The sequence below is a fragment of the Elaeis guineensis genome, chromosome 14, assembly GCF_000442705.2.
Source record: "Elaeis guineensis isolate ETL-2024a chromosome 14, EG11, whole genome shotgun sequence".
Taxonomy (NCBI): Eukaryota; Viridiplantae; Streptophyta; class Magnoliopsida; order Arecales; family Arecaceae; genus Elaeis; species Elaeis guineensis.
In genome coordinates this window covers 60835535-60863105 of record NC_026006.2, presented here as the reverse complement: position 1 = coordinate 60863105, position 27571 = coordinate 60835535, and the positions used below count along the sequence as shown (strand labels likewise).

General features: G+C 38.8%; 3 protein-coding genes across 5 annotated transcripts in view; 1 reads left to right on the top strand and 2 right to left on the bottom strand.

The window, feature by feature from the left end:
- The first annotated feature begins 738 nt into the window (after positions 1-738).
- Positions 739-2981, top strand: LOC140853650 (F-box protein At2g35280-like). The gene is made up of 3 exons (XM_073248299.1): positions 739-893; positions 990-1152; positions 2622-2981. Exons 1-3 carry the CDS (start codon positions 739-741, stop codon positions 2979-2981), a joined length of 678 nt encoding a protein of 225 aa, XP_073104400.1.
- Positions 2982-6408: 3427 nt separating this feature from the next.
- On the bottom strand, positions 6409-13603 carry LOC105057339 (DEAD-box ATP-dependent RNA helicase 24). The gene is given in 9 exon segments (XM_010939934.4): positions 6409-6559; positions 6719-6983; positions 6986-7111; positions 7237-7273; positions 7701-7834; positions 7837-8646; positions 8649-8927; positions 12530-12643; positions 12646-13603. Coding segments are annotated over 9 exon segments (2298 nt in total). The 5' UTR covers positions 13127-13603; the 3' UTR covers positions 6409-6507.
- Positions 13604-13800: 197 nt separating this feature from the next.
- LOC105057340 (aldehyde dehydrogenase 22A1) overlaps positions 13801-27571 on the bottom strand; it is a 19790-nt gene continuing 6019 nt past the window's right edge. The window contains exons 7-15 of one of the 3 annotated variants that reach the window (XM_010939938.4): positions 20468-20571; positions 20297-20375; positions 19517-19612; positions 19207-19344; positions 18173-18388; positions 17899-18090; positions 16626-16769; positions 16381-16550; positions 13801-14125 (exon numbers count right to left, since the gene is read on the bottom strand). In XM_010939938.4, the coding sequence (XP_010938240.1) occupies positions 16398-16550; positions 16626-16769; positions 17899-18090; positions 18173-18388; positions 19207-19344; positions 19517-19612; positions 20297-20375; positions 20468-20571 (1122 nt within the window). In that variant the 3' untranslated portion in view covers positions 13801-14125; positions 16381-16397. Of the gene's footprint in view, positions 14126-15704; positions 16170-16242; positions 16551-16625; positions 16770-17898; positions 18091-18172; positions 18389-19206; positions 19345-19516; positions 19613-20296; positions 20376-20467; positions 20572-27571 lie in introns of those variants that run through there. The other 2 variants (XM_073248767.1, XM_010939937.4) reach the window with 2 other exon arrangements.

Below are 27571 nucleotides of genomic sequence, written 5' to 3'. Positions count from 1 at the left end.
AATCAGGCGACCGCCGGCGATAGAGACAACTTGGAAATCAGAAAGGAGAGAAAAAGAAGAAGAACTGGTCCTTACCAAGTCTCCGACGAGAAATCGGCGGTGATTCGCCGAGGAATGCACGACGGAAACGGGCAGAAATCGGGCGACCTCGCCGGGGATTGATCCGGGTTTTGAAAGGAAGAGGGGAGGGACGTCCTAGGGCTTCGACCGGCGTCCAGCGGCCTAGGACTTCTTATCTCAATCGGACTCGGAAGAGGAGGTGGAGGACTCCCGATATTTTTTTTTTTTTTTTTTCCGTTGGCTTTAAAATCGTGCAGATTAAAAAAAAAAAAAAAAAAAAAAATCCGAAGAGTACATGCCCAGGTTTCCCTCAACATGCCACTAAGCCTATCCCACTCCGAATCGTTTATGCTTTAAAAGTCGTGCGGGTAACCAAAAAACAAAAAAGAAGAAAAAAAGACAGGGTCCGAAGAATACATACACTCTCTCCCCATGCCAAGGTTTGCCTCAACGTACAACTCAGCCTATCCGACTCCGAATCGTTTCTGGCTTCGCTCCCTCGTTTTATAGGGGAGGAGCCGCACCTCAACGTACAACTCAGACCTGTCTTTGTCCCTGTTCTTGCTTCACTCCCTTTTCTTCTTCTTTTGATAAGGAGCACTCTTCCTCCTCCCTTTGAATCCACTTACTACTGAGAGATCGAGTTGAGTATACTATTACTCCCGTATCTCACCAACCATGAAAACAATAGAGAGGATAAAGAAGAAGCAGTGGAGAGCTAAGACTACTACGAGCATCGAGTCTCTTCCACAAGATCTCATAGTAGAGATCGTTGCTCAGCTAGTCTCGCAGTCTGCAACACCCATATCCGATCTCGAAAAACTACAGATGACGTAAGTTTTATATGGTATCCAGCTTTTATTCTATTTGTTTCCTTTGTGACGAACATCAGTTAAATATTGAGTTCCATCGCTTAATGTTGTGTGTAGGTGCAAGATGTTTAGAGCGGCATCTAAAACAAAATTGATTGGACAACGTATTTCTTTGAAGAAAGAATGGAACCTGCATTGGTGGAACAAAAGGCGTTATTTTGCTATTCTCGAGCACTGTGCTGCGGTCGGAAATCCTGAAGCTTGTTTTATACTTGGACTGGTAAGGAGACTATAAAATCCAGCTAACCATATACTCTATACCGTTACGTTTTTCTCTTTCTAATTAATCTTTTAGATGAAGTTACATAGAAAATTATTATAGAAAAAAAAAATGCGGAAACACATCTTTGAAAAAGTTAAATTTGGTTCTGTTCCAGCCATAAATTGGTCAATAGAATCTATTCGACAGATGAGACAATATAGGACTCTCCTTTTTTTTTTTTTTTAACTTTTTTTCCTTTTGGGTGAACAGACAACATAGAAGCTGCCGGTATTAGCCACTATTTTTTTTTTTTTTCAGTTTATAAATCCAAGATATTATTCCACTACCAATAAATAAATAGTAGTGTTGATATATGGAATAATATATAGTTCTAACGGATGATGTCACTTGTCCATTATATTTTTCTTATAACAACTAAATATGTTTCTCTTAATAGCAACCATATATATATAACCTAGTTCCAAGATTTGGAACGGCCAAAAACTGTGACCCTTTATTATATGATGGTCAATAAAATGGGAGGCCAAAGACACCCAGCACTTATTGATTATAAGGTGGTATATACAAAGTGTTGTGTAAGGAAAAAAAAATGATGTAGCAGTTTTCAGACCCTACATACATAGAAACCCTTTATGAGTGTTTATATCTAAAATTTAATCTAGACAGAGATTGGTCGAGTTTTTGGGATCAAGTTATCCACGACCATATGGATGGGTATTGGTCGTTCGTTACTCATACAAAGGCTATATATGCATGTTTTTTTATCATTGGAATTAACTTTCTAAAACAGATTATCAAGACATAGGAAAGTGCAGGAAATCCACAAGTTATAAGAGAGAGTCGATAACCACCATCCAAAGGAAGTTATCACTAGAAATAACTTCCTCTTTTTCAAGCAAGATGGCTTGGTTTGGGTCAAGTTATTACTAGAAATAACTTCCTCTTTTTCAAGCAAGATGGCTTGGTTTGGGTCCTATTCTCCAACACACGTGACACAACAACAACATTACTAAATGTCGGTCCCTTTCTATCTTAGATTTATGTATTCTATAGAATATTTTTTAAAAGAAATTTTTCTCGGATTTTAGGAATCAAAGCCTTTCTTAATGGTGGAAGATTTTGTAATTATTAAACTTTACACTCTTCACGAACACATGGGCCCACTTAAGTAACCATCATGGAAAAGAGGTGTGGGTATTGTGCGGCTAAAAGTGGGTGTACCAATTATTATTTACTCCTTATAGGTTGGTGTATGAGCTTTTTGTCCTCATAGAGCCATTGGGAGTAGCATCTAAGCGAATTGAGGTGCAACAATTTCTAAGAATAGAGGCCCAAATAAGACCAAACATGATGCATGGGTTTATGAGCATAGGATGGGTTACTTAGAGAGGGACATGGTAAATTGATTAACTTTTTTCCTTAGGCTAACTCTTAAAATTTTTATCCGAAATGTTTTTTTTTTCCAGGAGAATGTCTTTAATTTAGGGAGGATGAGCTTAGGATTATGCTATCTTGAAAAGGCGATTATCGGTGGCTACGGTGCCGCAATTTACACAATGGGCATTTTACTTTTTGGCGATCATCGGACCCGGCAGATGGGCATGCAACTCCTGAACAGAATTAGAGCCGTTGGAACTGACACCGTGCGGAGGGATGTCTTAGAAAGTGTGAGGATGATTACCATGAACAAACGGTCACCAGGGCAAATAGAACGGTGCACAAATCCAACATGTGGTAGGGTGGAGGGATGGAACGAACGTCAAAGCTTTTGCAGTGAAATATGTCAATGGACCTCTGAATATGTTGAATTCTATACGAATATGTGATGTCACTTTGTTCTTATTGTCGTTCTATTGTCTGAAACTACGTGTCGTTTTAAATTTATTAAAGCCTCGAGTGTTCGGTCTTTACATAATAGACATTTTTATCTACAAATTCTGTTACTATTTTTTCAAACTTTCGATGTTATTATCCTTTTCTTGTTGTTAATTTTTAATATATTCTTAAAATACAAAGAAACGTTACGTCACATGCTCCCTCTCCGCATGGAATTGCGTCAAGCCATCAATATCATTCATTCTAGTAAGAGCCTGAAGCATGGTGAGGTAGCTCATGCTGGCGGACTTATACAAGTGTGTCTGCAATGACTCCCACACCCTATGACCCTCCCAAATTACCATTCCCTTCAAGCTTATGAAAAAAGGCTGTCTATAAGTTCCGACAATCAAAAAAATAAAAAGAATGGTCTGCAAGTTCTCCAATTTCATGAGAGCAAACTGGCTTTTGGATGCTGATCAGTGTAACTTTCACCTTCCTCTTCCATTTCCTTTATAATTCCTTCAATAGAGTCCATGTCGCCAAGTGAAGCACAGCGGTTCACCGTAATGCACGCAGCACATAAGATTATTGGGAGCATTAAATCCAACCATTAAAACCAAAGATTATTTTCATGTGTTACCAAACACCAAACACATGAAAATACTTGTGACAGCACAGAATTTATGAAATGCACTTTCAGATATGGTGCCAAAGATGGCCACTTTATACAGCAATATCTGCTATTTCACCATCAACTGGAAAGAACATTTGTTGCCGTTAAAATATGCAACCAAGGTACTGTCACAGACTCAAGCCCTCCACAGCTCAATTAAAATTCATATGCAGGAAGCGATCACCTAACTTGAGGAATAGTTGGTAGCAGGTTCATTTTTTCCACAATTTTAAACTTGTTCATAATTTGCTGGCTGTTCGTATCCAATTGAGCTCCTGTGCATATACATGTCCAAATGACTCCAAGCAATCAGCCGAATTAGCCTGAGCCGCATTGGTTCTGATCAATGAAACCTCGAAGGCTAAGCAGACGCCCCAATGACAATTTAATTCTTCTGCAAAACAAGTACATAACAGAAGTCCTTGAAAACAGCTATTGTTCAGAAACAAAAAGTAGCATTAAGAAATATTATTTTGAAAGGAAAAAAAAAAAAACGTGAGTCAGCATTCTCTTCGCCACTTCGCACATTGGAAAAGGTCACATAGTCTGATAGTAGCCAGAAGTTTGCCATCTTATGTTGCATGGCTATCTGGCTATCGATCCCTACATATCCTCATCACTGCATCTGAGTTTCGACCTTGTTTTCTACCGTTTAGAATTAAGCCATCATATTTTCCCTTCAATGATTAATGTTGGTCCCTTGGGCATAAAAATAGTGCACGCAGTTCTGATTGCAGCAATACTCTGTCTTCAAAAGCTCCCCCAAACCAAAACTCTTGTTGCATTAACACGAGGCAGTTTGCACACATAGCGGCAAACCATGCCTCACAGGCTCAAGAATAAATATGAAGAAAACAGAAACAACTACTGAAGAATTGGTAAATCACGCTTCACATTAGCTCTAAATCATTCAAACACATCACACAACTGAGAATTCGCTCATTTTAGAGGAGTCAACAATCCCATCATTCTATTACTAATGTCTCTGGTTGTTAAAAGATACCATTTACAACCAATACGAAAGGAGATGCTGCAGCAGCAAGAAATGTTTTGCATGTCACGCACAGAGAGCGAGAGTGAGAGAGAGGAGAGAGAGGAGAGAGAGAGAGCACAAATTGAAAAAACTAAAGCATTTGCTAATTAAAACATAAAGGCAAATGTTGTAACTGGAAATCTATTGCCTTTCACTTTGCAAAAGTTGAAGTGCAAATGTCTTGTCAGGTCTTTGCGAGTGCATGCACCACCGGATACTGATTTAAGATGCAAAGCTTGAGAAATTATATTTCTTCCACAATCACATAAAGTTATCTATGATTAATTCAAACAATAAATCAAAAGGAGTTAACAAATGCATTAGCTTTAGCATTGAACAAGAACTAACCAGGAAAAAAAGAGAAACTCTTTCATTTTTAACTTATGGTGACCAAAAAGCTGATAGAAGAGCTTTCTAGATCGCATAATTTTCCACCCACCCAATTTGGAAAAGCCAAAAAAGGAATCAAGATCTTCAAAAGCTAGCCCACAAGTTCCAATGGTAGGACAAGAACATACTCAATGCCTGGTGATGTATGCAGGGATTAATTTTCTCAAACCTCCTTTAATCAATCAGAAAATAAGACCTGCTCGCACAGATGTAAGAATGCCAGTTGTTTTTTTGCCCATTTTCCAGAGAAAACTCTGTTATGAAAGCAATGCTAACACAGACAGAAGACAGGCATTAATCAATACCAGTTTTGATTGCACTTGTTGCATGGGTACGAAATAAAACAGAATAAGTACATGCATGAGAAGGGAGGGAAAAAAGAGTTTTTTTGGGGGGCTACTTGTAATTAAAAAGAAGAAATACAGATCTCAACAAGCCAACAGATTGCAGAATCCAGAGTCATAGCTACAAAAGTGCAGAAACAGTGACATAATATTTAGAACTCTAGTGAATAAAATTTCGACTTTTCAAGGAAAATCCTTTGAAGATGCATATCTTTTAAATTGTAACTTGATCAAATAAAAACTAAAAATACTAGCGATCAGCAAGAAAATAGATGGCAAGATGTATTTTCATGATCCCAGGTGATGCAGAATGCTGCAACAACAGATTGACACATATACTGGTATGTATCTCTTCAGGAAACATAACTCTAATAAAGATATGTTTGGTTGCTTGGAAAGGGCTTTGGAGAATTAAAGATTTTTGGTGTTGTGGGGGTGGGAGGGGGACAAGTTTTCCGACTGTTTGGATGATAGGAAAACTAATACTAAAGAAATGGAATTTTCCAAAGATTTTTCTTTTTCTTTAAAAACCTTTTCCTTCTTTTTCCTTTCCAAAGTTTTCTGAAGAACCAAACATACCCAAGCCATCCGTGGGAGAAAAAAAAAAATTGCAGCTTTTGAAGGAAAAAACCTTCCAAGATGCATACTGTTAACGTTGTCACTTGTTCCAATGGAAAATGCATAATGTTAGAAAGTACATAGTAAAACAATAAATGGCAGCATGTATTTTTCTTTAATTCAAAGAGAAGCAGATTGCTGCGACAACAGATTGCTATGCATATTGGTTGGCATCCCCATCAGGAAAAAGAAGCATGTCAACCAGAAACTCAATTATTTTTTATAATGAAACTTTAATTACTCTACCGTTGAACTTTTGCTTTTTATTTTTTTTTTCTTTTTTGGTTTGGTGCTGCAGTTGGCATGGTAAGAAGGAACAAGATAGGGATGAAAATCAACTGCAATTGAGCCAAAGAAAAAAAAAAAAAGGCAAAGACTTCACCAAGACATGATGGATTTAACATAAATTTTGATCTTGACATGTCACTGATCCAACAGTGGAAAGCAAAAACTGTACTCATACATATGGAGTAAAGTTAACGATCCCATCCAGATGGTCGCTTTCTTTCCCGGGGCCTATCTCTCGAACTGCCACCATAGAAATTTATAATCAGGATAAAAAAAGGATATGCATAATAAAATAAATAATAATTAGCTTGCATTTTCCAACCACAACCATAACCTGCTAAAAACCATTTAAAAAGGAACCAATAAGGAAATGGTGCAAATCAACTTCACGTGGCTAACCTCTCAGAGTTCTTCTGATTTCCATTTTCACTTGTGTTTCCTCCTGACTTAGAGGCAGGAGTAAAAGAAGTAGCAGGCTGCGATTTATATGCCTCTCCACCAATTAAACCACCAGACACAAAACCACTTAGAACTGGTCTCCCACTGGAAGATAAACTTGACTGGTTTCTAACATCACCCATAGAATTGGATGTAGCAGCAACAAAATTGCTTTTAAACCGTGCCATCATCCCAGTCCTCAGGGAATTAACTGTAGATGATCGACTGGAGCAGATTGTGATGTTGCATTTGCAGACTCAGGATTATAACCAATACCAAGGCCATAATCAACACCACGCACACCTCGCCCACTTGCACCACCACCTTTTCCTCTGCCTCCACCTTTCTTCCCACCTGAGAAAAGTTTTCTTCATGTTACTAAGAAATACAAGAGAGCTGAAATTTTTAAGTAATTCAATATACAAGTCACCTAAAAATTTACATTTGTGGATAGACAAACATCAACAGTATATGCTTACCTTTTCTTGCATCACGTTTGGCCCTGAACCTTCCATCCTGAAATTTTACAGAAAATTCAATTACCAATCTTCAGCAAAATCAAAAATATAGCATTGGAACCTTCTATTTCAAGTATATGGCTCTAGATCAAAAGCTTCATGTTTATTTTAAGAAGAACCTAAATAAGAATTGGCATGTATTGGCACGAAGGATGAGGAAACTGAGGCGTCAAGACACCACTGTCAAAGTTCAAAGAAGGAACATTGAGATGGAGTGTGCTTCTAAAAGTTCAGAATATGAAAGAAAAGAAAGAGAAGTTTCTTTCATGCCGAGTACTAATACACAAACAGAAAAAGAAAGCACACTTGTGTGACATGCAGAACAAAAAATAACTCTGCAACAGAACAAAGGAGAGACAGACTTACAAGCTCTAAGTAACAATGTAAATGTACAAATGCTAAAAACAGACTAAACAAAATCTTACCTTCATAGCAAGATCCATCAGCTCAGGAGACACATTTTGACCAGCAGTGACCAAACTGTTGACTAATTCACCAGCAAAGCGTGCCTCTTTCTGTGTGATAAGAGTGTATGCAGTCCCATCTTTATCTCCAGCACGCCTGTTCTTCCAATACGATGAACATGCATATCCATGTCTCTGGCAATATCAAAATTAACAACTGATTTGATTGACTTGATGTCAAGTCCACGGGCAGCAACATCAGTTGCCACTAGGACATGGTAGGTTCCAGATTTAAACTTCTGTAAAATGTCCATTCGAGAAGCCTGATCTTTGTCCCCATGAAGGGCTGCAACTTTGAATCCTTTCTGAATCAACTGGCTTTCAATCTCATCTACCGTAGCCTTTTTGGATGCAAATACAAGAACGTCCCCTTCATCAATCATTTCAGGTAATTTTCCCAGAAGCCAAGGCATCTTCTCAGCATCAGAAGGAATAACACTAACAACTTGAGTAATGTCCTCATTGGCCATCCCAACCTCACCAACTGTAACTCTTACCGGATCAGTGAGAATCTCTCTGGCCAAACGTTCAACTTTGTAGGGCATGGTTGCAGAAAAAAGCAGTGTCTGCCGATCAGGCCTTAACTGACCAACAATAGATCGCATCTGTGGCTCAAAGCCAAGATCAAACATCCGGTCAGCTTCATCAAGTACTAGGTAAGTTGCCCTGAACATGGTTAGTGCCTTCATTTTTAGCAGGTCTATCAGTCTCCCTGGAGTGGCAACAACTATCTCGCAACCTGCCTTAAGTTCTTTGAATTGATCAAGTTTGGACATTCCACCATAGACAGCAGCAACCCGTATTCCATAAGGTTTTGCAAACTTCTTTGCTTCTAGATATATTTGATGTGCTAATTCTCTTGTGGGAGCACATATTACACCGATGGGCCCCTCTTCTTTTTGAAGTCAGGTTGATCCATAATATGAACAATCATAGGAAGTACAAAAGCAGCAGTTTTGCCTGAACCAGTTTTTGCAATGCCAATAATATCTCTCCCAGAAAGCACAATTGGTAGAGCCTGGCACTGTATTGGTGTTGGTTTTTCATAACCCTGCTTCGCAATAGCATTCATTAATGCAGTAGAAAACCCACAATCCTCGAAGGCTTTAATTGGTTTTGGTACATCAAAACCAGAAGTACGTATAGCTAAGCTTTTCCGGTAGTCAGCAACATCCTGCTCGCTCATCCCTAGAGGTACATAAGAAATCAACACAGTTGATGACAGTTCACTACATATCAAATTCACATTAATCATAAATCTAAAAGAAACCAAAATACTCAGCCAAAAAATTATGTTGCCAACAAGAACATTGATTGCTAAACAAGTGGACCTTTGAATGCAGCATTACTGCACATTTGATTGAGTCAAAAGATCATTTATGAGAAAACTGACGGATAGATATAAATAACATTAGAAGTGAATTAGTGATGGCAGCTACCTAATTTTGTTCATGGAAAGTACACAAACCTATAAGTTGACTATGATGGTCCCCTTACGAACCTATAACTGCATGTGCCTTTGCATGATTACAATCTAAAAACAAGTAATTATCACTCAAAGACTTGCCTTGTTCTCATGCATAGCTACAGCTTCAAACAATCATTGACACTTACCTAAGAGAATCTGTAAACCATATGCACAAATCATAACCACAAAGGCAAATGCTACAAAAAATAACTCAACTGGAAAATGTCAGAAACTTTTCAAAAAATATGCGCTTATCATGACCCATCAAAGTGCCCACCCTATCAACCATACCACGTGCCTAAGATAAGTATCATGCCAGTAAGTTATCTACACAATAGACTGCATACCTTTATATAGTGTGTAACAGCCCATATTGATAGATATCACTTTCAAACACAACGATATGAGCCTATATATAACAATACGGGGTTATACCCTACTTCTCCGTTTCAAACTTATAACCAACCTTCTTGAACATCCTTGCTTTTATTCTACAGTCTTCAACTCCTCCTAATTGCTCTTTTTCTATTCTTTATGATGCCTTAAAAGCACAATCTTCAAAAAAGGAACACGGTATTTATAAAATATCTTCATATCATATCTGACCAAAGGTTGGAAACCATTATAATGCTTAGAATCAAAGCTTACCACAAAACTGCTAGTATATGAACCACCATAGTACCAGCTTTACCTGTACAGCATTTAAAAAAATTTGTCTAGATGTGCAAACATGGTTACATGTTTATGCACCAGTATGAAACAGTAATATAGGTCCATGATAAAAATAAATAAATAAAGTACCATATACAAGCATGCTAATTGTGAACTTTTTTTTCCAAGCTTGTAAATCTATCCATGCCATTGCATGCCAATGTATGACAAAAAACAGCAAAATATGTGTATCGTGGATTCTCCAGAAGGCACAGGTACATCCCACAATTACTTTCATCCTTGATCCTTGTAGGAACAAGGAAAATTCTAGAAATAACTCAATCTCATGATCTCAATATGTTAGCTTGGGCAGGTAATGAATTCTTGGTGAAGTTGATTAGGGTTGATGAGGGTTGACGATTATTTGCAGTTGAATAATATGTACCTAAAAGGGTTTACATGTCATGTACATGCATGGATGTTATGTCTTTCACAAATTCCAAATTGAGCACGATCTTTTATTTTGCGGAACAGTAGAGAGGCAAGCATAGAATAGCTTAAGAAATCTTACTAAGTTGCATATCTTGGTGTATGCTATTGCTTAAAGTATCTCCAAAGAATACAGTTCAACAGAGCCAAAAATATAACGCTTTGGGTTAAAATTTTAAGTTCTTGAGAGAGAAAGCACAACAAGAAAGCGCAGCCAGTTAACACATTGAAATGGAATCAAACATGAAAAAACAGTCCATTCAACGAGGCTTAACTAAGCATTAGGAATTCTTCAACCAGCTGCCAGCCTATGTTAACCCTCCCAAAAGATGTGCCACCATTTCACACATACCAATTAAGTTGGAAAACAAAAAGGATAAAAGATTAAAAAGCATCATTTTACAAGTAAATATGGGAAGCTCAGAATATGATAATGTTAGATCATCATTAATGTATCATTTTGCATGGAATGGTAGAGGAGCATTCAGATGCTTCATCATTTAAATGCTTTGTATATCGACTCCATGGTTATGTACAAGGTTTAAAATATTTCTGTCCTAGATTGGCACAATACTAGGACATTATTTCGACTCTATGGGCAATCTGGCATCGAAGTATTGTACCTAGATGCCCCCTTTTTGTCTATTCAATTTCTTTTTAATCTTTTTTGTCCCGAATGAGTATTTCAATGCATATTGATATGTTTTTCAGTCAATAATAGGTATATGGTGCAAGCATTGGTACCGACACCATGGAGGAAGCCAAGTCATTGCGAGTAGGCCATAAATACCCTCCTCCTTTCTACCGCTTTCTCAGTCTTTGCCCATCCTGCTCTCCATAATTAAGCCAAAGAGAAAGTGTGAATCCCTAGTGTTTTGTTTCTCTTTTTTCATTAAGAAATCAAGCAACTTGATCAGATTATGCAGGGTACTAGTCAATCTGGGACTGGCATCAGCTGGTCTCATCCAATTTCGGCCAAGATGGGCTAGACATCATGGACCATTAACAGACTAGTGTCCCTCATGTGGCTTACTCATGCTATTCTGTCAAATCATTACAGTACCGACCACACTATCCTATTTCTGCAGGACTTAAAATTCTTGGTCACGTATATAACTTCAAGTCCATTGCTCCAAGAAAATAGTTGCACTAAAAATGGACTCCCTGGCCATACTCTGGATACAAGTTGATACCTTGAAGGAGCAAGCAAGTAGACTGCTCAAAAGAAATTAAGAAGCTTTTCTATGGTTGCTCTTGGAAAATCTGTGATCCCAAAATTAAGGGTGCAGACAACTGCAGCTAACCCAAGTATCAAGTTGTTAAGGCTCTACTTGGTATAAAAGGGCTGCACAAGCTTGACTTAAGCTCAAGCCAAGCCTGATACGGTTGTTCCGGTTTGTCTCATATAAGCTCTAAGCTGAGCTTGTATCAAGCAAAGCCAAGCTTTCCCTTATATTTTCAAGCTGACCGCATTCAAGTCTAGCTCGTTATGAGCTGAGCTTCAGACAGTATTTGAGTTCGACCAAGCAGAGACAAAACAAGCTTTTAATGACAGAGCGCAAGTCGCTCACAAGCAGCTTGAACCATTTGCAGCCCTATCTGGGATGTCACTTTTTTAATTGCTTATTTCTTATAGCTATGAATCAAGTTTGTTAGGAAATAATATATTGTTAAAAATTGCAAAAGCAGAATAAAACATCAAGGGAAGCAAAATCATGACTCCTCAACAATCTACTCAACCAAAAAAAGGGGAAAAAAAAAAAAAACATCTCTCGTGTTACTGTAACGTGACAGAACACACACACAAGGGCTAATAATTTATCAGGCACCATTTAAAAAAAAAAAAAAATCTGGCAAGGAAAAATGTTTTTTTTGTGTTGAGCAAGTAAACATGTTTTGGTTGTTCACATTCAACTCTTACAGAACAAATCATAATCCACTCTCATTGGAAAAAAGAACCCACCACCATTATAGAGAACAAACGAGTATTGAAAGATCTTAAATAAGAAAGGCACTCATTGTGATGTCTAACAGAGTATTCCATATCAAAAACTAATGCAGACCAGACCACTAATTCACGAAATACCAGCCAAGATATACAAGTCCAAAATATAAAAAAAATACAGAAGTAGAAGCAAGAACACTAGACAAATAGGAATCACAACAATCGACACCAACTTACCTGAAATTGAAGGCTTTTCTTCGTAGAAGTCCTTGTTGAACGGCTCATACTCTATGGTGCTATGATCCAACGCTGGAATTGGCTCAATCTTCTTCTTATCAACGACTATCGGTTATCATCCGAATCATACTCAATCATCCCCGCATCCACCGCCTTCGCCGCGGCGTACACCTCCTCCTCCGAGTCGTACCCGGCGCGAAGAGCGTCGGCAGCCAGCGTCAAGCCCACGTCCTTCTTGGCCCTTAAGAAGCTCTCCACGGGGTCGTCCTCGTCGTCGTCCCGGTACTTGTCCACTTTGTCCTTTGGCTTCGTGGAGGCCGGTGGCGGTGCGCGGATCTCCTCGTGGATGCCCTCCATGAAGGCGTCGAGCGGGTCGATCTCGCCATCGCCGTCGGCGGCGTCAGGGAGACGGTCAGGGGCGTCAGACTGGTCGTAGTCGATGTTGTCGAGGTCGTGGTCCTCATAGTTGTCTTGCCCGCCGCCGCCACGCGAGGAAGGGGGGACATAGAGACGCTGCGGGGCTTGAGATCGCTCGAAGCTGTAGGTCGCCGGCCGGTTGATGCCGAAGCCTTCGAATCCGAATTTCCTTTTCGACATCTCGATCTCGAGCTCGCTGGCGAAGAATCACAGAAGGATTAGGGCTTCGAATTGGGGGGAGAGGGAAACGTCGGAGAAACCCTAGCTCTGGATCGTTCCTCGAGAGAGAGAAGGGGAGGAGCACTAAGAAAAGGCTTTCTTTTTTATTTTGAAGGGATTACTGGAGAGCGTCCGAGAGAAGCCAGCATTTGAGTGGGAATGGAGGAGTGATTTCGGGGACGGCAGGCTTTTCGTCGACCGACTTTGGTTTGCCGTGGCCTGCCCATCGGGAGCAGGAAATGGTAGAGGCGGAGACGGGGCATCCGGAACTGGGCCGAAGGTGGGTCGCTGCAGGCTTGTTCTTGGCTTCTTTCTAGGTTGGTTTGGGCCGAGCCAGGCTCGGAATCTCGGACTAAATTTTATAACATGTTATAAAGTTGTTACTGTTGAGTATTATAATGTTATAGCAACGATTACTGTCTTAAAAAAAATAGCATTTCAAATTTTAATATTTAAATAATAACAGGTGAAAAAAAATCTATTTTATGTATTTTATTTTATTTTTGCTGAACTCCTAAAGAGCCCAGACAACAAGAGCAGAGACGGATTGACGAGCAGCAATTGTGACAATTATAATGCTCCAACTAATTGTTATCTCGTCGGCTTGGAATTCTAGCAAGCACTGCTCCTAAAATCTCCAACTTGGAGATAAATGTATGCGTCTACGTTGGAGCGAGCAAGTTCCAGTTAATGCATATGAACCGAGGGAGAGCCGAGGGAGAATGAACATCCAAGGGAAATGCTTGAGACACCTGCGGAAGTGCACACGCAATATGTTCTTGGGTCCACTTTCACCGGCCTCTTAACATGAGAACCAACCAACCATCGTATATTACACAATAACCTCCGAATTGCACCAATAACCTTGCAGTACATGGCAAAAGAATCTTTCATAAGTGCAAAATGGGCATCACCCTGCACTGCTCCTACCTAGGAACTGGACATCTTCATCCAACTTGCCTGTGGAACAAATTGGAAAAAAAATAAAGGTGATGCAAGAGGCCTCTCGGTGTGTGCATACAAATAAAGGGATTGATGCGACTCGCAGGATTTGTTGCTAAATATAAAGATCTACTAATTATGGAGTTATCAAATCGGCAAACTTTATGAAGAGGATGCGCCGAAGAATTTTCCATAATCTTCTGCATAGCAAAGGTAGCAGGTAGAGAAGTCCATAATCTGATTTATTCTGATTTAAAAAAAATTTTAAATCAAATCAAAAATTATAATTTATTAATTTTAAAAATTAAATTAGATTATTTTGCCATTCAAATCAGAACAAACCGGTGAATTATAATTTGGTCTGACTAACGGTTTAACATATTACAATACCGAAGACGAAAAATTTTAAGAAAAAAAATATTTTAATCCAAATAAAGATTAAAATTATCAGAATAGCCTTCGAATTAATGTATAGTTTTGATTTCTAAAATTATTAAAGTGAAGATTATATTTTTAGATCTTATTGCTGTAATATAAATATATTCATCAATTATGTAGTATTATTCGAAATCTGTAAATATACAACCAAACAAAAATACTTATAAGTTCTAGAGAATTTAGATTATGCAATTACTCTAAAATGCAAAGTAAATTTATAATTACTAAAAAAATATATTAAAATTTTTGAGATCAAGAGGCTAAAAATTTGACATTCAGTTCTTTAATCGTCCAACTAAAAATTAGAAGTGCCTATGAAAACTATTTGGAGTGAATATATAAAAGAATATTTACAACCCATGTCAAAGCAATCTCTAAGTACTCCAATCTTCATTATTTTGAAGTATCTTAACTGAAAATCAATTGCTACTATTGTTTTCATTTCATTATTACAGAAATAAAAACTAAGAAAATATAAATGTAGCTGGATAAATAAAAATTATAGAAAAAAATAATACAGACATAATGAAAAACACAAGCTTAAAAACGTGTGCAATATGATTATGAAACCAAAGAAATTCTCATCCAAATTGATCATAACAAAAGTATATAATCCTCCAAATAAATACATAAACATCATGAAATTAATGTGTGTGTGTGTATATATATATACATACATACTTCGGTTGGTCTGATCTAATATAAAAATCACAAATCAAATCAGACTATTTTAATTTTTAAATCAAATCATACTAAAAAAATAATTTGACCTGATTCCATTTAACGGTTTGAACCATCTAACGGTTTAGGAGCATTAATTCACCCAGCAACAACCAAACCCAAGGTAAGCGAAACCCATCGCATTTGGCCACCACAGCCCATGGACTCGACCAAAAGTTAGTGTCAACTTTCAATTGCGGTTACGTTGCTACTACCACAGTAGCCAAAAATTTTTAAACTTTAATTATTTTTATTAAATTTTATTTAAAATTACTCTCACATAAATCCATTAGAAGCTGTCACCCAGTCATAAGAGGGCATGCCAGCATACAACAGCAATAACTTAAAAGAATACTTCACATAACTCTCTTTTTTTTTTCATCTAAATGTTATTATCAAGAAACTGCAACAAATAATTGAGGTAGGAAAAACCTTAAAATATTGTAGACATCAGATGGTAATTGTTTTCATCAATATTTTTTGTCACTGTAACAATGATTGCTGACATATAATAATGGACATAATTGTTTATGCCTAGGGCAAAATAGACCAAAACCGATCGTTATATTCAATCTGCATAAAACATTTGGATGATCTCAGCCATACTCTTCTTCCAACAGATGCCACCCCGTGCAGACTAATCAACAGCACCAAACTATATAAACCGACCTCTAATCAGCATGTCAGCTGATTGGTCATAGATGAGTTAGATTTTCCTTTTCATCCAAACTAGATAAGCTACTTATCAAACTTCTGAGAATGATGTTCACCTTAACAAGAGATGCAAGCAAGTGCAGACTAATCTTACAAAATTACTCTAATAAGCTTAAGGTTGTCATGTACATGCGGATGAACGGTATCCCAAATTAGCCACCTCTTTCCCATTTCTCTCCATATGATAAACCTACAAGAGATCTAGGTGTTAAGTGGAAACGAGACAAGATTCTGGTACTCAGAACGCAATGCAACACATGGTGTACATCTATCCCACATACCTCAAAACGGTTAAAAAAGTCCGTCCAGAGCACAGCTGAGGCAGCACATTTAACGATTGGAAGATTCCGCAAAACCAAATCCACAAAAAAAAAAAAAAAAGAGGTAGGAGCATATCATACAAATTTCATTGATCTTCTCATTGCCCTTTTTTCACAGTGGTGGTAGAGTTCTGCTCTGAAAGGATCTTCAACACATTGACCAGTGCCCGCATCCTGTCCCACACATTCAAACCATAGAGAGCTTCAACGAGTGATTCCTGGAACACAAAGCCATTCTCCGCAACAGGGTACTGTTTAAACAAGTTAAAGTGCATCAGCAAAATAGACACCATGCTTAATTTGTGGCAAGTTTACTAATAGCAGACCTGGATGGGCTTTGGGATCTTTGTTTTAATGAATGGCCACCATCTATCCTCAACCACTGACTTAACAAGACAGCAAGCCCGCAAACCTTCCACACCTGCGAATCTTCCAAATCCGCTGTGCTTTACACCACCAAAGGGCAAAGACTGCATTGAAGAAAGGGGGAGAAAAAAGGGTAAGCAGCCAGCGGTGTTGAATGCCAGATCTTCAGTGTATCAGAGGGAAACTAAACTATATTTTACAGCCATGTAAGATCATTGTCCGGCCAAGGGGTATGGGTAATGAACAATGTTCACTACTGTGCTAAAAGTATGGAACAAACACTAGTTCAGGGGAAAACAAATATGATCATCCGACCCCTGTTAGTACTTCCAAATCATTTTGCTTATTGATCACCACTTGCCATACACATATTTATAGAGCAAATTTTAGTGTGCAATGTTTCTACAAAGTTTCTCATGAAAACCATATATAAAGAGACTCATGGTTAAATAGGATTCCTGCAATACATTTTCTGGGGACAACAGAGCACATCAACATCAGCAGCCTAGGAAAGGGCATGGCCATCAGCCACCAACCCACCGCCCACACATGAACAATTCATGTGAGTTGACAAAATAGAGACAAATGGAGACAATAGATAAAATATAATACTTATTTGCTCCAGATTGGTTCAAAAAATCTGGCAGATATTAAAATTTCTTATATCTAAACAGTAGCATATATAGAATAACATTAAAGCAAACACGATCCATACTGTTACTCCTCGATGACATAAGATATTTCAAGTAATAGTGGAAAAACAATGTCTACAATAGGTTCTTATATTACAAACTTGTGGATTCTTAAAAGAAAAACTGAGGAATCCTCGTAATAATATAATAAACTAAAATAACAAGCATCTAACATTAACTTGTTTTGTTTTGCATAACTTTTTTTTTATGTATATTTTGATAAACAGAAAACTTAATACAATTAAAAGTTTAGTAGAGCAAATACACAGGCAAACGCATTAAATGGAATAAAAACATGCAAAGTAGCCAAATCCCCCAAAAAAAAAGGCAATGCATCAGAGGCACCACTTAACAGAAATTATTGATGAATAAGGACCCACATTGTTGACCCCAAATAGTTACAACAAGGCTTAGTTTATTAGAGGAAAACTTTACTGCACTTAATTATAGATGAATATAGCATTGTCAATGGATCACTTGATTTCAGAATTGAATCTAGCTCAGGCAACAAGGAAAGATAGCAGACACATCTTTCAATCACCTGGCACATATAGGTCGATGCAAAATCATTGATTGCTGCAACCCCACAATGCAATTGTAAAGCTATTTCAATGGCACGCTTCTGGTTGCCAGAAAATACAGCACAACCGAGTCCATATTTCGAGTCATTTGCAAGTTTAATAGCCTCTTCATCAGAACTGAATTTCATGATGGGGATGATTGGTCCAAAAGCCTACAGATCAGTCAAACATGACTTTTATGAAGAACATGACATGGAAAAAGTAGTTTTAAAAGGTTGACAGTTTCTCAGCTACCTCCTCTTGCATCAGTTTCATGGAGTGATCAACATTCACCAGAACAGTTGGAGGAAAGAACTGATCCACTGCATCTTCTCCCAAATTGCCAAAGCTTCCTCGACCAACAATTTCAGCCCCTTTCTCCAGAGCATCATTCACGAGATTTTGAAGTTTTTCAGCATGCTCTTGCATACATATTGCACCCATATCATATTTACCAGCTAGTGGAGGACCCTACACAAATAAGATGGTCAATTAAAGATGTAATATCTTTAACTCAAATTTATTTTAGATTCAGATTTCAGTCAACAAGCAAGCACAGCGCAATCCAAACATCACAGATTTAACATGGACTAGAAGATGTGTACAGAATGAAAATTACATGAAGAAGCATGAACTTATGTACAGGAATCTTATGTACCTATCGTAAATGAAAGCAGGTAAATCTAAGAAAAGGATGAAGGAATAAAATTTTGCAACTGCAAAAAATGGTTAAAATCTTCTTGTCACGGGACTACCACATAAAAGTTGTTTCATGACAAATTACACCCTTGTAATTCATTTTCTACCAGTATAAACATCTAGAAAAAAACAAGAAAGCAAAAGAAAATAATAGCTAATTCAAATTGTTCACTAAAATCAAGATAACTCAGTCAAGTAGCTGGAAAGATGTTTCTAATTTCCTCATATCGCTTCTTCAGCAACCATTCCAGAAGCAAATCAGTGTACAATATTTTTGTGGTAAGTTACTGCTGTAGTAATGTAGGTGTTATTGGAAATGTCAATCGCTTGTAACTGAGGTTTTAGCCTCTTTGGTACCCAAACGAAAAGGAATGCAGGTGTTATTAGAAAGCATTAATAGGCATAGATACTGCCTAACAGTCATCTCTCTCAAGAATTTTGTGAATAAATACATTGATGTCTTCAGATACTGACTAACATTTCATGTTAGTATACAGTGGTTTGACTTGCAGTATTATAGGATATCTTTCGAACTTTAACTTATGATATAGAACATTTTAACATCAGCAGAGCTAGATGGATGTACTTACAACAGAAATGGATTTAACAAGTTTGACTATTTGAGCAACAAAAGTAGAATAGATGTCTTTGTGAACATAGAATCTTTCAGCACCAGCACAGTTCTGTCCACTAGACTGGAGAGCAGCTCTAATCGCAACTTGCACGACCTACAAATGGGAGGGAAAAAAAAAATATCAAGCAACAGATAAATGGCACTCTACAAAGGATCCTTCGCATAACAAAAACTAATGCATTTTTTTATTTTAAAAGAGAAGAAATCCAATAGAATGCAGCAGATATAAACATAGTACAATTAAAACAAGAAAGAGATTTCCATACATGAGGTACATCTACATCCTCGCACACAATAAATGCATCTTTTCCACCCAGCTCCAGGGTGACAGGTATCAAGGTCTCTGCAGCCTTTTGCATGATCTGTAATATATGAAAACATAAATATGAAAAATCCAGCAAATAAAGACATCGATAGGAAATTTAAAGTGAACAAGTCAACAGTTCATGCTCATGACCACTCATGGCATTCCAGAGCTCTTAACCTATTAAGCCCAAACCCATATACCCGGGTTAATTAGTGAGATTACTCCTTTTTTTAAGTCTCATATTATTTGTTGTCAAAATATCTTATGACCCTTCTCCAAGGGATCCTGGAATATGAGCAACTACTAAAACTAGATATTAGTACCATTCAAGCTCTTGCCCTCTTTTATCTAGGTTAGGACTAGATGAGTTCAGTGATTCTGAAACTAAGGGGGAAAAGCAATGGAATCAAATACTTGCAAAGATATAATGTGATACCCTCAACTTAAACTCCACTGTCTGCCAATTAGAAGAAGTTGTAAAAGTTTGGCTACAGAAAAATATATTTTCGACCTTCATATAATTCTGAAATTGGTTATATTTGAGAACTGCAACAGCATGATGAGAATGCCATTACCGTATTATCAAAAAACAATGATCAGAACAGAACAAATAGAAACTATGCACATCACAAAGTAATTTTGAAGGAAGCATTGGTAAACTCAGTAATGCAGAAAAATGTCAGGTAATTAAAAGAGATTAAAAACTAGGCAACCAGCCCGGATATCATGTAAGCAATACCATCTTCCCCACTCCAGGTGATCCAACAAAAATGATTTTGTCAACTGAAGAGACAAGAGCCTGTCCTGTTTCTGCAAATCTACCATGGAAAAGTAAAACTATAGTATCAGAATCAAATTCTCTAATAATTCAATTGTAGCGCAAGCATGAACTTTGAAAGTCTAAGTATACCCTGTTATTATGTGAACCAAATTATCTGGAGCTTCAACAGCAGCAAGAGCTGCTTGAATGATTCGGAAATAAAAGCACCCAGACCAACTTGCATGCTCTGAAACCTATTAAAAAAATTTCATTCAGTCAGATAAGAGGTCATGAACAAAAATTATAAACGTGCCATAAATAGCCCTGATTTGAATGCCTACTCTGCGGGATATGCATCAATGAAATTTACGGCAAAGATATATTACATCGTTATTTTAATATAGTCACATAAACAGAGAATAAACTACCAGTATATATGCCATCTACATTTAATTTTGTGCATGAGCAGGGACTAGACTATCAAAATCTACACAACTCTGACATGCACTTGTTGGTTAAGAATAAAGCACCAGTAATAGGCCCAGACATGCAGAACCAACCAAACAATGAGCAACTGAAATTAGACAGAAATTTGTCTCGGTCCAATTCAAAAGATCAACTCCAAGCACTAAAGGTGACTTTTCTATCCCTCTCAAGCGCATCAAAAGGAAGACACATTGTTGAGTGGACAGGGTTATCGGTCACCAGCAGGAAGGGTGTCATTGCAAAAGCCTGGCCAACCTGATCTTTTTAATTTAAAATAAAGCCCAAGACAAGCCAATTTTCTCTGCTTTATGTACATTGTTAGCTATCCCAGATGCAGAATAATGAGCATGATGGCACCCACTTTCAAATAAGTTTCTCAGAAACTCCAGCACTGTAACGAAAAATATCCACTTAAATATGATATATTTCTCATTTAAAAAAAGAAAGAGATTTACAATGTTGATTCTTTGGTGCTTTCTTTTTAAATTTAGAATTCATATAGGTAATGTTTGAACCCATCTTCCTATGAGATGGTCAAGGATTTGAGGTAAGCTGGTTTCTGAACTTCCACATGTTGGGTGAGGAGCCTAATCCACCCAAATTGAAATGGCAAGACCCGAACACATTGGGCTGAACCAAATTAAAAAAAAAATCCACAAGAGTCCCAAGAATGCAGCCCACGAACAGTAGGCCGGCACCAGAGCCTAGCCCGCAGGAGTAGCAGGCCAAACAGGTGCAGCCCAGGCCTAGGCGATGCGTGCAAGCGGACCAGCACGCACAGGCCGACCGTGGGCGAGAACCAGCGAGCGCACGCAGGGCGCAGCCTGTGACACCCTTCACGCAGTCCATCGCAGACCGCTGGTCCATAGGAGAAGGCGTGGACCAAGCAGACGTTTCCCATGCGCTTCTCGCGGTCCACGATAGACCGGCGAGCGTTTTTCTGCATTTCACGCGCAATCCGACGGTCCTCAGAGCTACCGGTGAAGATTCAACGGTCAGAATTTGATCTGGGTTTAATCTGAGTGTTTTGAGGAGAGATCTGGCACGATCCAACAGCCAGAATTTGATATGGGGCTTGATCGGACGGTTTGAAGGCTTTCGGGGTCCTGTTTCAACTGTCTTCGATCTGAATGCGGATTTGGACTTGTTTGAAGGTCTTTAAGAAGGCCTGTGGGCAGCAGGGTTTGGCAGAATGCAGATAGCAGCAGCCAGGCTTTTCCAAGAGAGAAAAGAAAAAGAGAGGAAGAGAGAAAGAGAGAAAGAGAGAGAGGACTTGGGTCCTTTTCTTGTGTGCTATCCTAGGATATTTCCAGGTGTGAGGAGAATTTCTAGGAGAGATTTCTACTTTCTGTTGGGGCTGTTTTGCATCCAGAAGAGGAAAAAAAAAGACGGATTCTTCTTTGTTCTCATCTCTTATAAACTTCCTGTTTTATTCATAATGAAAATATTCTGTGCGGCCGTGAACGTAGGAGCAAGAGACTTCGAATCACGTAAACCTCTTGTGTTTCATGCTTGTGTGTTTTTATTTTTTCAATTTTTTCTTTCCTTCTCCTGTGACTACCGCAATCCGCTGCGCATCGCTACCTAACAACTGATATCAGAGCATCGGACTTGAGGAAGAGTGGGAGCGATGGCAGAAGATGAAGGAAAGGTCAAGATCGACAAGTTCGATAGAAAGACCTTGGTTTCTAGAAGATACAGATTGAGGATTATTTGTATCAAAAGAGGCTTCATCTACCTCTTAGAGAAAAGAAATTTGAAGACATGTCACAAGCAGATTGGGATTTATTGGACCGTCAAACTTTGGGAAGCATCCGTTTAACGTTGGCCAGGAACGTCGCGTTCAACATCCTGAAGGAAAAGCTGACGGCTGATTTGATGAAGACTCTATCTAACATGTATAAGAAGCCTTCGGCCTCCAATAAGATATACCTTATGCATCGTCTATTCAATTTGAAGATGCTCGAAGGTACGTCTGTTACTGATCACATCAATGAATTTAATCTGATTACTAGTCAATTAAGCTCTGTTGATATTAGTTTTGAGAATGAAGTCCGTACTTTAATTTTACTGTCTTCTTTGTCCGAGAGTTGGGGTGCTACTATGATAGCGGTGAGTAGTTCTTACGGTTCAAGCAAGCTGAAATTTGAAGAGGTCCGAAACCTGATTCTCAGTAAAAATATCAGAAGGAAAGAATCCAAAAAAAACTCTGGTTCTGCCTTGGTCACTCAAAAAGGCAGAGGAAGGATCACACAACTTAACAAAGGCCATGAGAGATCCAAATCTAAACAGAGCCAATCAAGACCGAAAGGTGATGGCTGTTGGCACTGTGACAAGAAAGGGCACACCAAGAAAAACTACTGGATAAAAAAGGATAAAAGACAACGAGAAATCCATCAATGCAGCAACAGAAGCAACTGCTTATGCTCTGGTCTTCAAAGTGGACAGTTCGATGGAGTCATGGATCTTAAACTTCGGAGCTTCGTTTCACTCCACCTCACAAAAGGAGTGTATGCTGAATTACATTGCCAAAAATTTCGAAAAGGTTTATCTTGCTGATGACGAGCCGTTGAATGTTGTGGAGAAAGGCGATGTGCACATAAGGATGCCAAACTAGTCGGTATGGAAGCTCAAGAATGTCAAACATGTCCCAGATTTAAAGAGGAATCTAATTTCAGTTGGACAGTTGGATGCTGAGGGGTACATTACGACTTTTGTTGGTGGCTCTTAGAAGATCACCAAAGGTGCTATGGTGGTAGCACAAGGAAGCAAAATGGATACCCTTTACATGACCAGTAATGTCAGGGATTCAGTGGCATTGGCACTAGCACAGGCAGACTCAGAGTTGTGGCATTGCAGACTGGATCACATGAGTGAGAAAGGAATGCAAGTACTGTTGAAGAAGGGCAAGCTGACAGGTCTAAAGTCTCTTGATGTTGGTCTCTGCGAGGATTGTATTCATGAGAAGCAGAAGAAGATTAGTTTCTCCAAGATTGGCAGAACACCAAAGGCAAGAAAGTTGGAGCTTGTACGCACAAACGTGTGGGGGTCCTCTCCGATTCCATCCCTTGGAGGCTCGCGATACTATGTGATGTTCATCCATGATTCCACCAGAAAAATATGGATTTATTTTTTGAAGAATAAATCTAACGTATTTTCTACTTTTAGAAATTGAAAGAATCTGGTGGAGAACGAGTTTGGTGAGAAAATCAAGTGCCTGAGATTAGACAATGGAGGCGAATATGACAGCACCGAGTTCAAGAAATTCTGCACAACAAATGAAATCAAGATGGAGAAGATCATCCCGAACACGCCACAACAGAACAGAGTAACTGAGCGTATGAACAGAACTTTGAACGAGAGAGCTAGGAGTATAAGGATTCATATTGGTTTGACCAAGATGTTCTAGGCTGAGACAGTTAGCACTGCTGCCTACTTGTTAAACAGAAGTCCCTCAGATCCTATCGATAACAAGCTACCAGAGGAAGAGTGGACAGAAAAATCAATAAATTTATCTCGCTGAAGGTCTTCGGCTGTGTCTGTTATGTGCTCGTCAATGCTGAAAGAAAAGACAAGCTCGATGCGAAATCACAAAAGTGTTTCTTCATTGGGTATGACACTGATGAATTCAGCTATAAGTTCTGGAGCGAGCAGGATAGGAAAATCATCAAGAGCAACGATGTGATCTTCAATGAAAGAAACTTCTATAAGAACAAGGATGTTCCTGACAGTGCAAAGAAGCCAGTCAAGGAGAATGAACAGATCGAGTTGGAAGGTATCACAGAGGATGATATTACCAAAGAAACTAATGAAGATCCTAAACCAGAGCTAGAGACACCTCAGCTAAGGAGATCCACGAGAATCTCAAGATCACCAGAAAGGTACTCACCTTCTCTTCATTATTTGTTGTTGATAGATGACGGTGAACCCGAATGCTACGAAGAAGCTATGGAGAACAAAGATTCGATCAAGTGAAAGCTGGCAATGAAGGACAAGATGCAGTCCTTGAAGAATAATCAGACTTGGGAGCTCAGCACACTACCGAAAGGAAAGAAAGCTCTATACAACAAATGAGTTTACAAGATCAATGAAGAGCATGATGGTAGCAAGAGGTACAAGGTCATGTTAATTGTTAAAGACTTTTAACAGAAAGATATCGACTACACTGAAATTTTCTCCTATTGTTAAGCTCTCTACTATCAGAGTGATTCTAAATATAGTAGCAGCTGAAAATTTATACTTAGAACAGTTAGATGTTACTACTGCTTTCCTGCATGGTGAGATAGATGAGGATATATATATATGCAGTAGCCTATTAACTTTATAGTCCCTGATAAAGAAGATCTGGTGTGCAAGTTGAGGAAGAGCTTGTATGGTTTGAAATAGGCTCCTATATTATGGTACAAGAAATTTGATGGATTCATTACTAACAATGATTTTGTAAGGTGGCAGGAGGATCATTGCTGTTATTACAGGATACTCGATGATAGTTTTATTATATTACTCTTATATATTAATGACATACTGATAGCCGAACCGAACATACGAGAGATTGAAAGTTGGAAAAAGAAGCTGTCAAGAGAGTTTGCAATGAAGGATATGGACGTAGCAAAATAAATACTTAGACTGAGAATTGAAAGAGACAGAATGGCAGGCACACTGAAGCTAATTCAAGGAAGCTACATCGTAAAGATGCTGGATAGGTTCAACATGACAGATGCAAAGCCTGTGAAGATACCTTTGGCCAGTCATTTCAAGCTTTCAAAAGAACAATCACCCAAAGACGATGATAAGCTGAAGAGAATGGCAAGGGTTCCTTATGCTTCAACAGTTGGTAGCTTGATGTATGTGATGGTTTGTATGAGACCCAATATTGCATATGCAGTGGGAGCTATGAGCAGGTACATGGCCAATCCGAAATAGCAATATTGGAAAGCTGTCAAGTGGATCTGAGATACTTGAAAGGTACCAAGGATGTCGACTTATGCTACAAGAGAGGCGGTCAAATACTATAGAGATTCATGGATGTAGACTTAGGTGATGATGCTGATACCAGGAGGAGACGATTGGGTATGTTTTTACTATTGACGGGACAGTAATAAACTGGGTTTCTTAGTTGCAGAAGATCGTGGCTCTTTCTACCACCAAGGCAGAATATGTTGCTATCATAGAAACCAGCAAGGAGATGATTTGGCTGCAGAATTTACTGAATGGGCTGGGTAGGTAGTAGAGTTGCAATATACTATTCAATGATAGTCAGAATGCTATTCATCTTACGAAGAATCTCATGTTCCATGCAAGAACAAAGCACATACAGCTGAGATATCACTTCATCAAAGTATTGCTTGAAAATGGAAGCTTGTCACTGGAGAAGATATAGAACTCAAAGAATTCAGTTGATATGCTAACCAAGATATCACTGCAGAGAAATTAGAACTATGCATGGCCTCAATTGGCCTCCGAAACTAATTGAATAGAGACGTCGCACAGAATATTAATTTATATTTTGAAAGTTCATTTTTTCTATTTCAAGAAGATGCACGTTTGGATGTCTTAATCTCCAAGTGGGAGAGTTGTTGGGTGTGGAGCATAATCCACCCAAACTGGACTGGCAAGACCTAAACACATTAGGCTGAACCAAATTTTAAAAAAAAAATCCACAGCAATCCCAAAACTACAGCCCACGGACAGCAAGCCGACACCAGAACCCGGCCCCTAAGAGCAGCAGGCCAGACAGGCCGGCCTAGGCGACGCACGTGTGTGGACCAGTGCACACGAGCGGGCCGCGGGCAAGGCCCAACGAGCGTGCGTGGGGCACGGCCCGTGACACCCTTCACGCGGTCCATCACGAACCGTCGGTACATGGGAGAAGGCGTGGACCGAGCAAACATTTCCCAGGCACTTCTCACGGTCCACGGTAGACCGACGAGCATTTTCCTACGTTTCATGTGCAGTTGAGCGCGATCCGACGATCATCAGAGCTGCCAGTGAAGATCCAACGGTCAGAATTTGATCTGGATTTGATCTGAGTGTTTTAAGGCGAGATCTGACGCGATCCAACGGCCAGAATTTGATCTAAAGCTTAATCGGATGGTTTGAAGGCTTTTGAAGTCCTGTTTCAACTATGTCTTCGATCTGAATGCAGACTTGGGCTTGTTTGAAGGCCTTTAAGAAGGCCTGCAGGCAGCAGGGTTTGGCAGAATGCAAACAGCAGTAGCCAGGCTTTTCCAAGAGAGAAGAAAAAGAGAGGAAGAGAGAAAGAGAGAGAGGCTTTGGGTCCTTTTCTTGTGCGCTATCCTAGGGTACTTCCAGGTGTGAGAAGAATTTCTAGCAGGGATTTCTACTTTATATTGGGACTGTTTTGCATCCAGAAGAGAGGAAAAAAGAAAAGTTCTTTGTTCTCATCTCTTGTAAACTTCCTGTTTTATTCATAGTGAAAATATTCTATACGGCCATGGACGTAGGAGCAAGAGACTCCAATCCACGTAAACCTCTTGTGTTTCGTGCTTGTGTGCTTTTATTTTTTCAGTTTTTTCTTTCCTTCTCCTGCGACTACCGCAATCCGCTGCGCATCGCTACCTAACAACACATGCCACATGCCCTCTAAAGAACAAATCAGGCAGAGAGCTTGCATCCAAATTTCATTACATGCGTTCAACAGCAGTAGAACAGTTTGCAAAACAGAAAAAAGTAGGCTACATTCCCAAGGTAAAGCATTTTCCAGCATAAGTGCATAATAAGAAAAAAACAGTTACTAGGAATTCCCTT

Coding starts and splice junctions, on each gene's coding strand:
- LOC140853650 (XM_073248299.1), top strand. CDS start 739: ATGAAAACAATAGAGAGGATAAAGAAGAAGCAGTGGAGAGCTAAGACT. Junction 894..989: donor CTCGAAAAACTACAGATGAC/GTAAGTTTTATA, acceptor TGTTGTGTGTAG/GTGCAAGATGTTTAGAGCGG. Junction 1,153..2,621: donor CTTGTTTTATACTTGGACTG/GTAAGGAGACTA, acceptor TTTTTTTTCCAG/GAGAATGTCTTTAATTTAGG.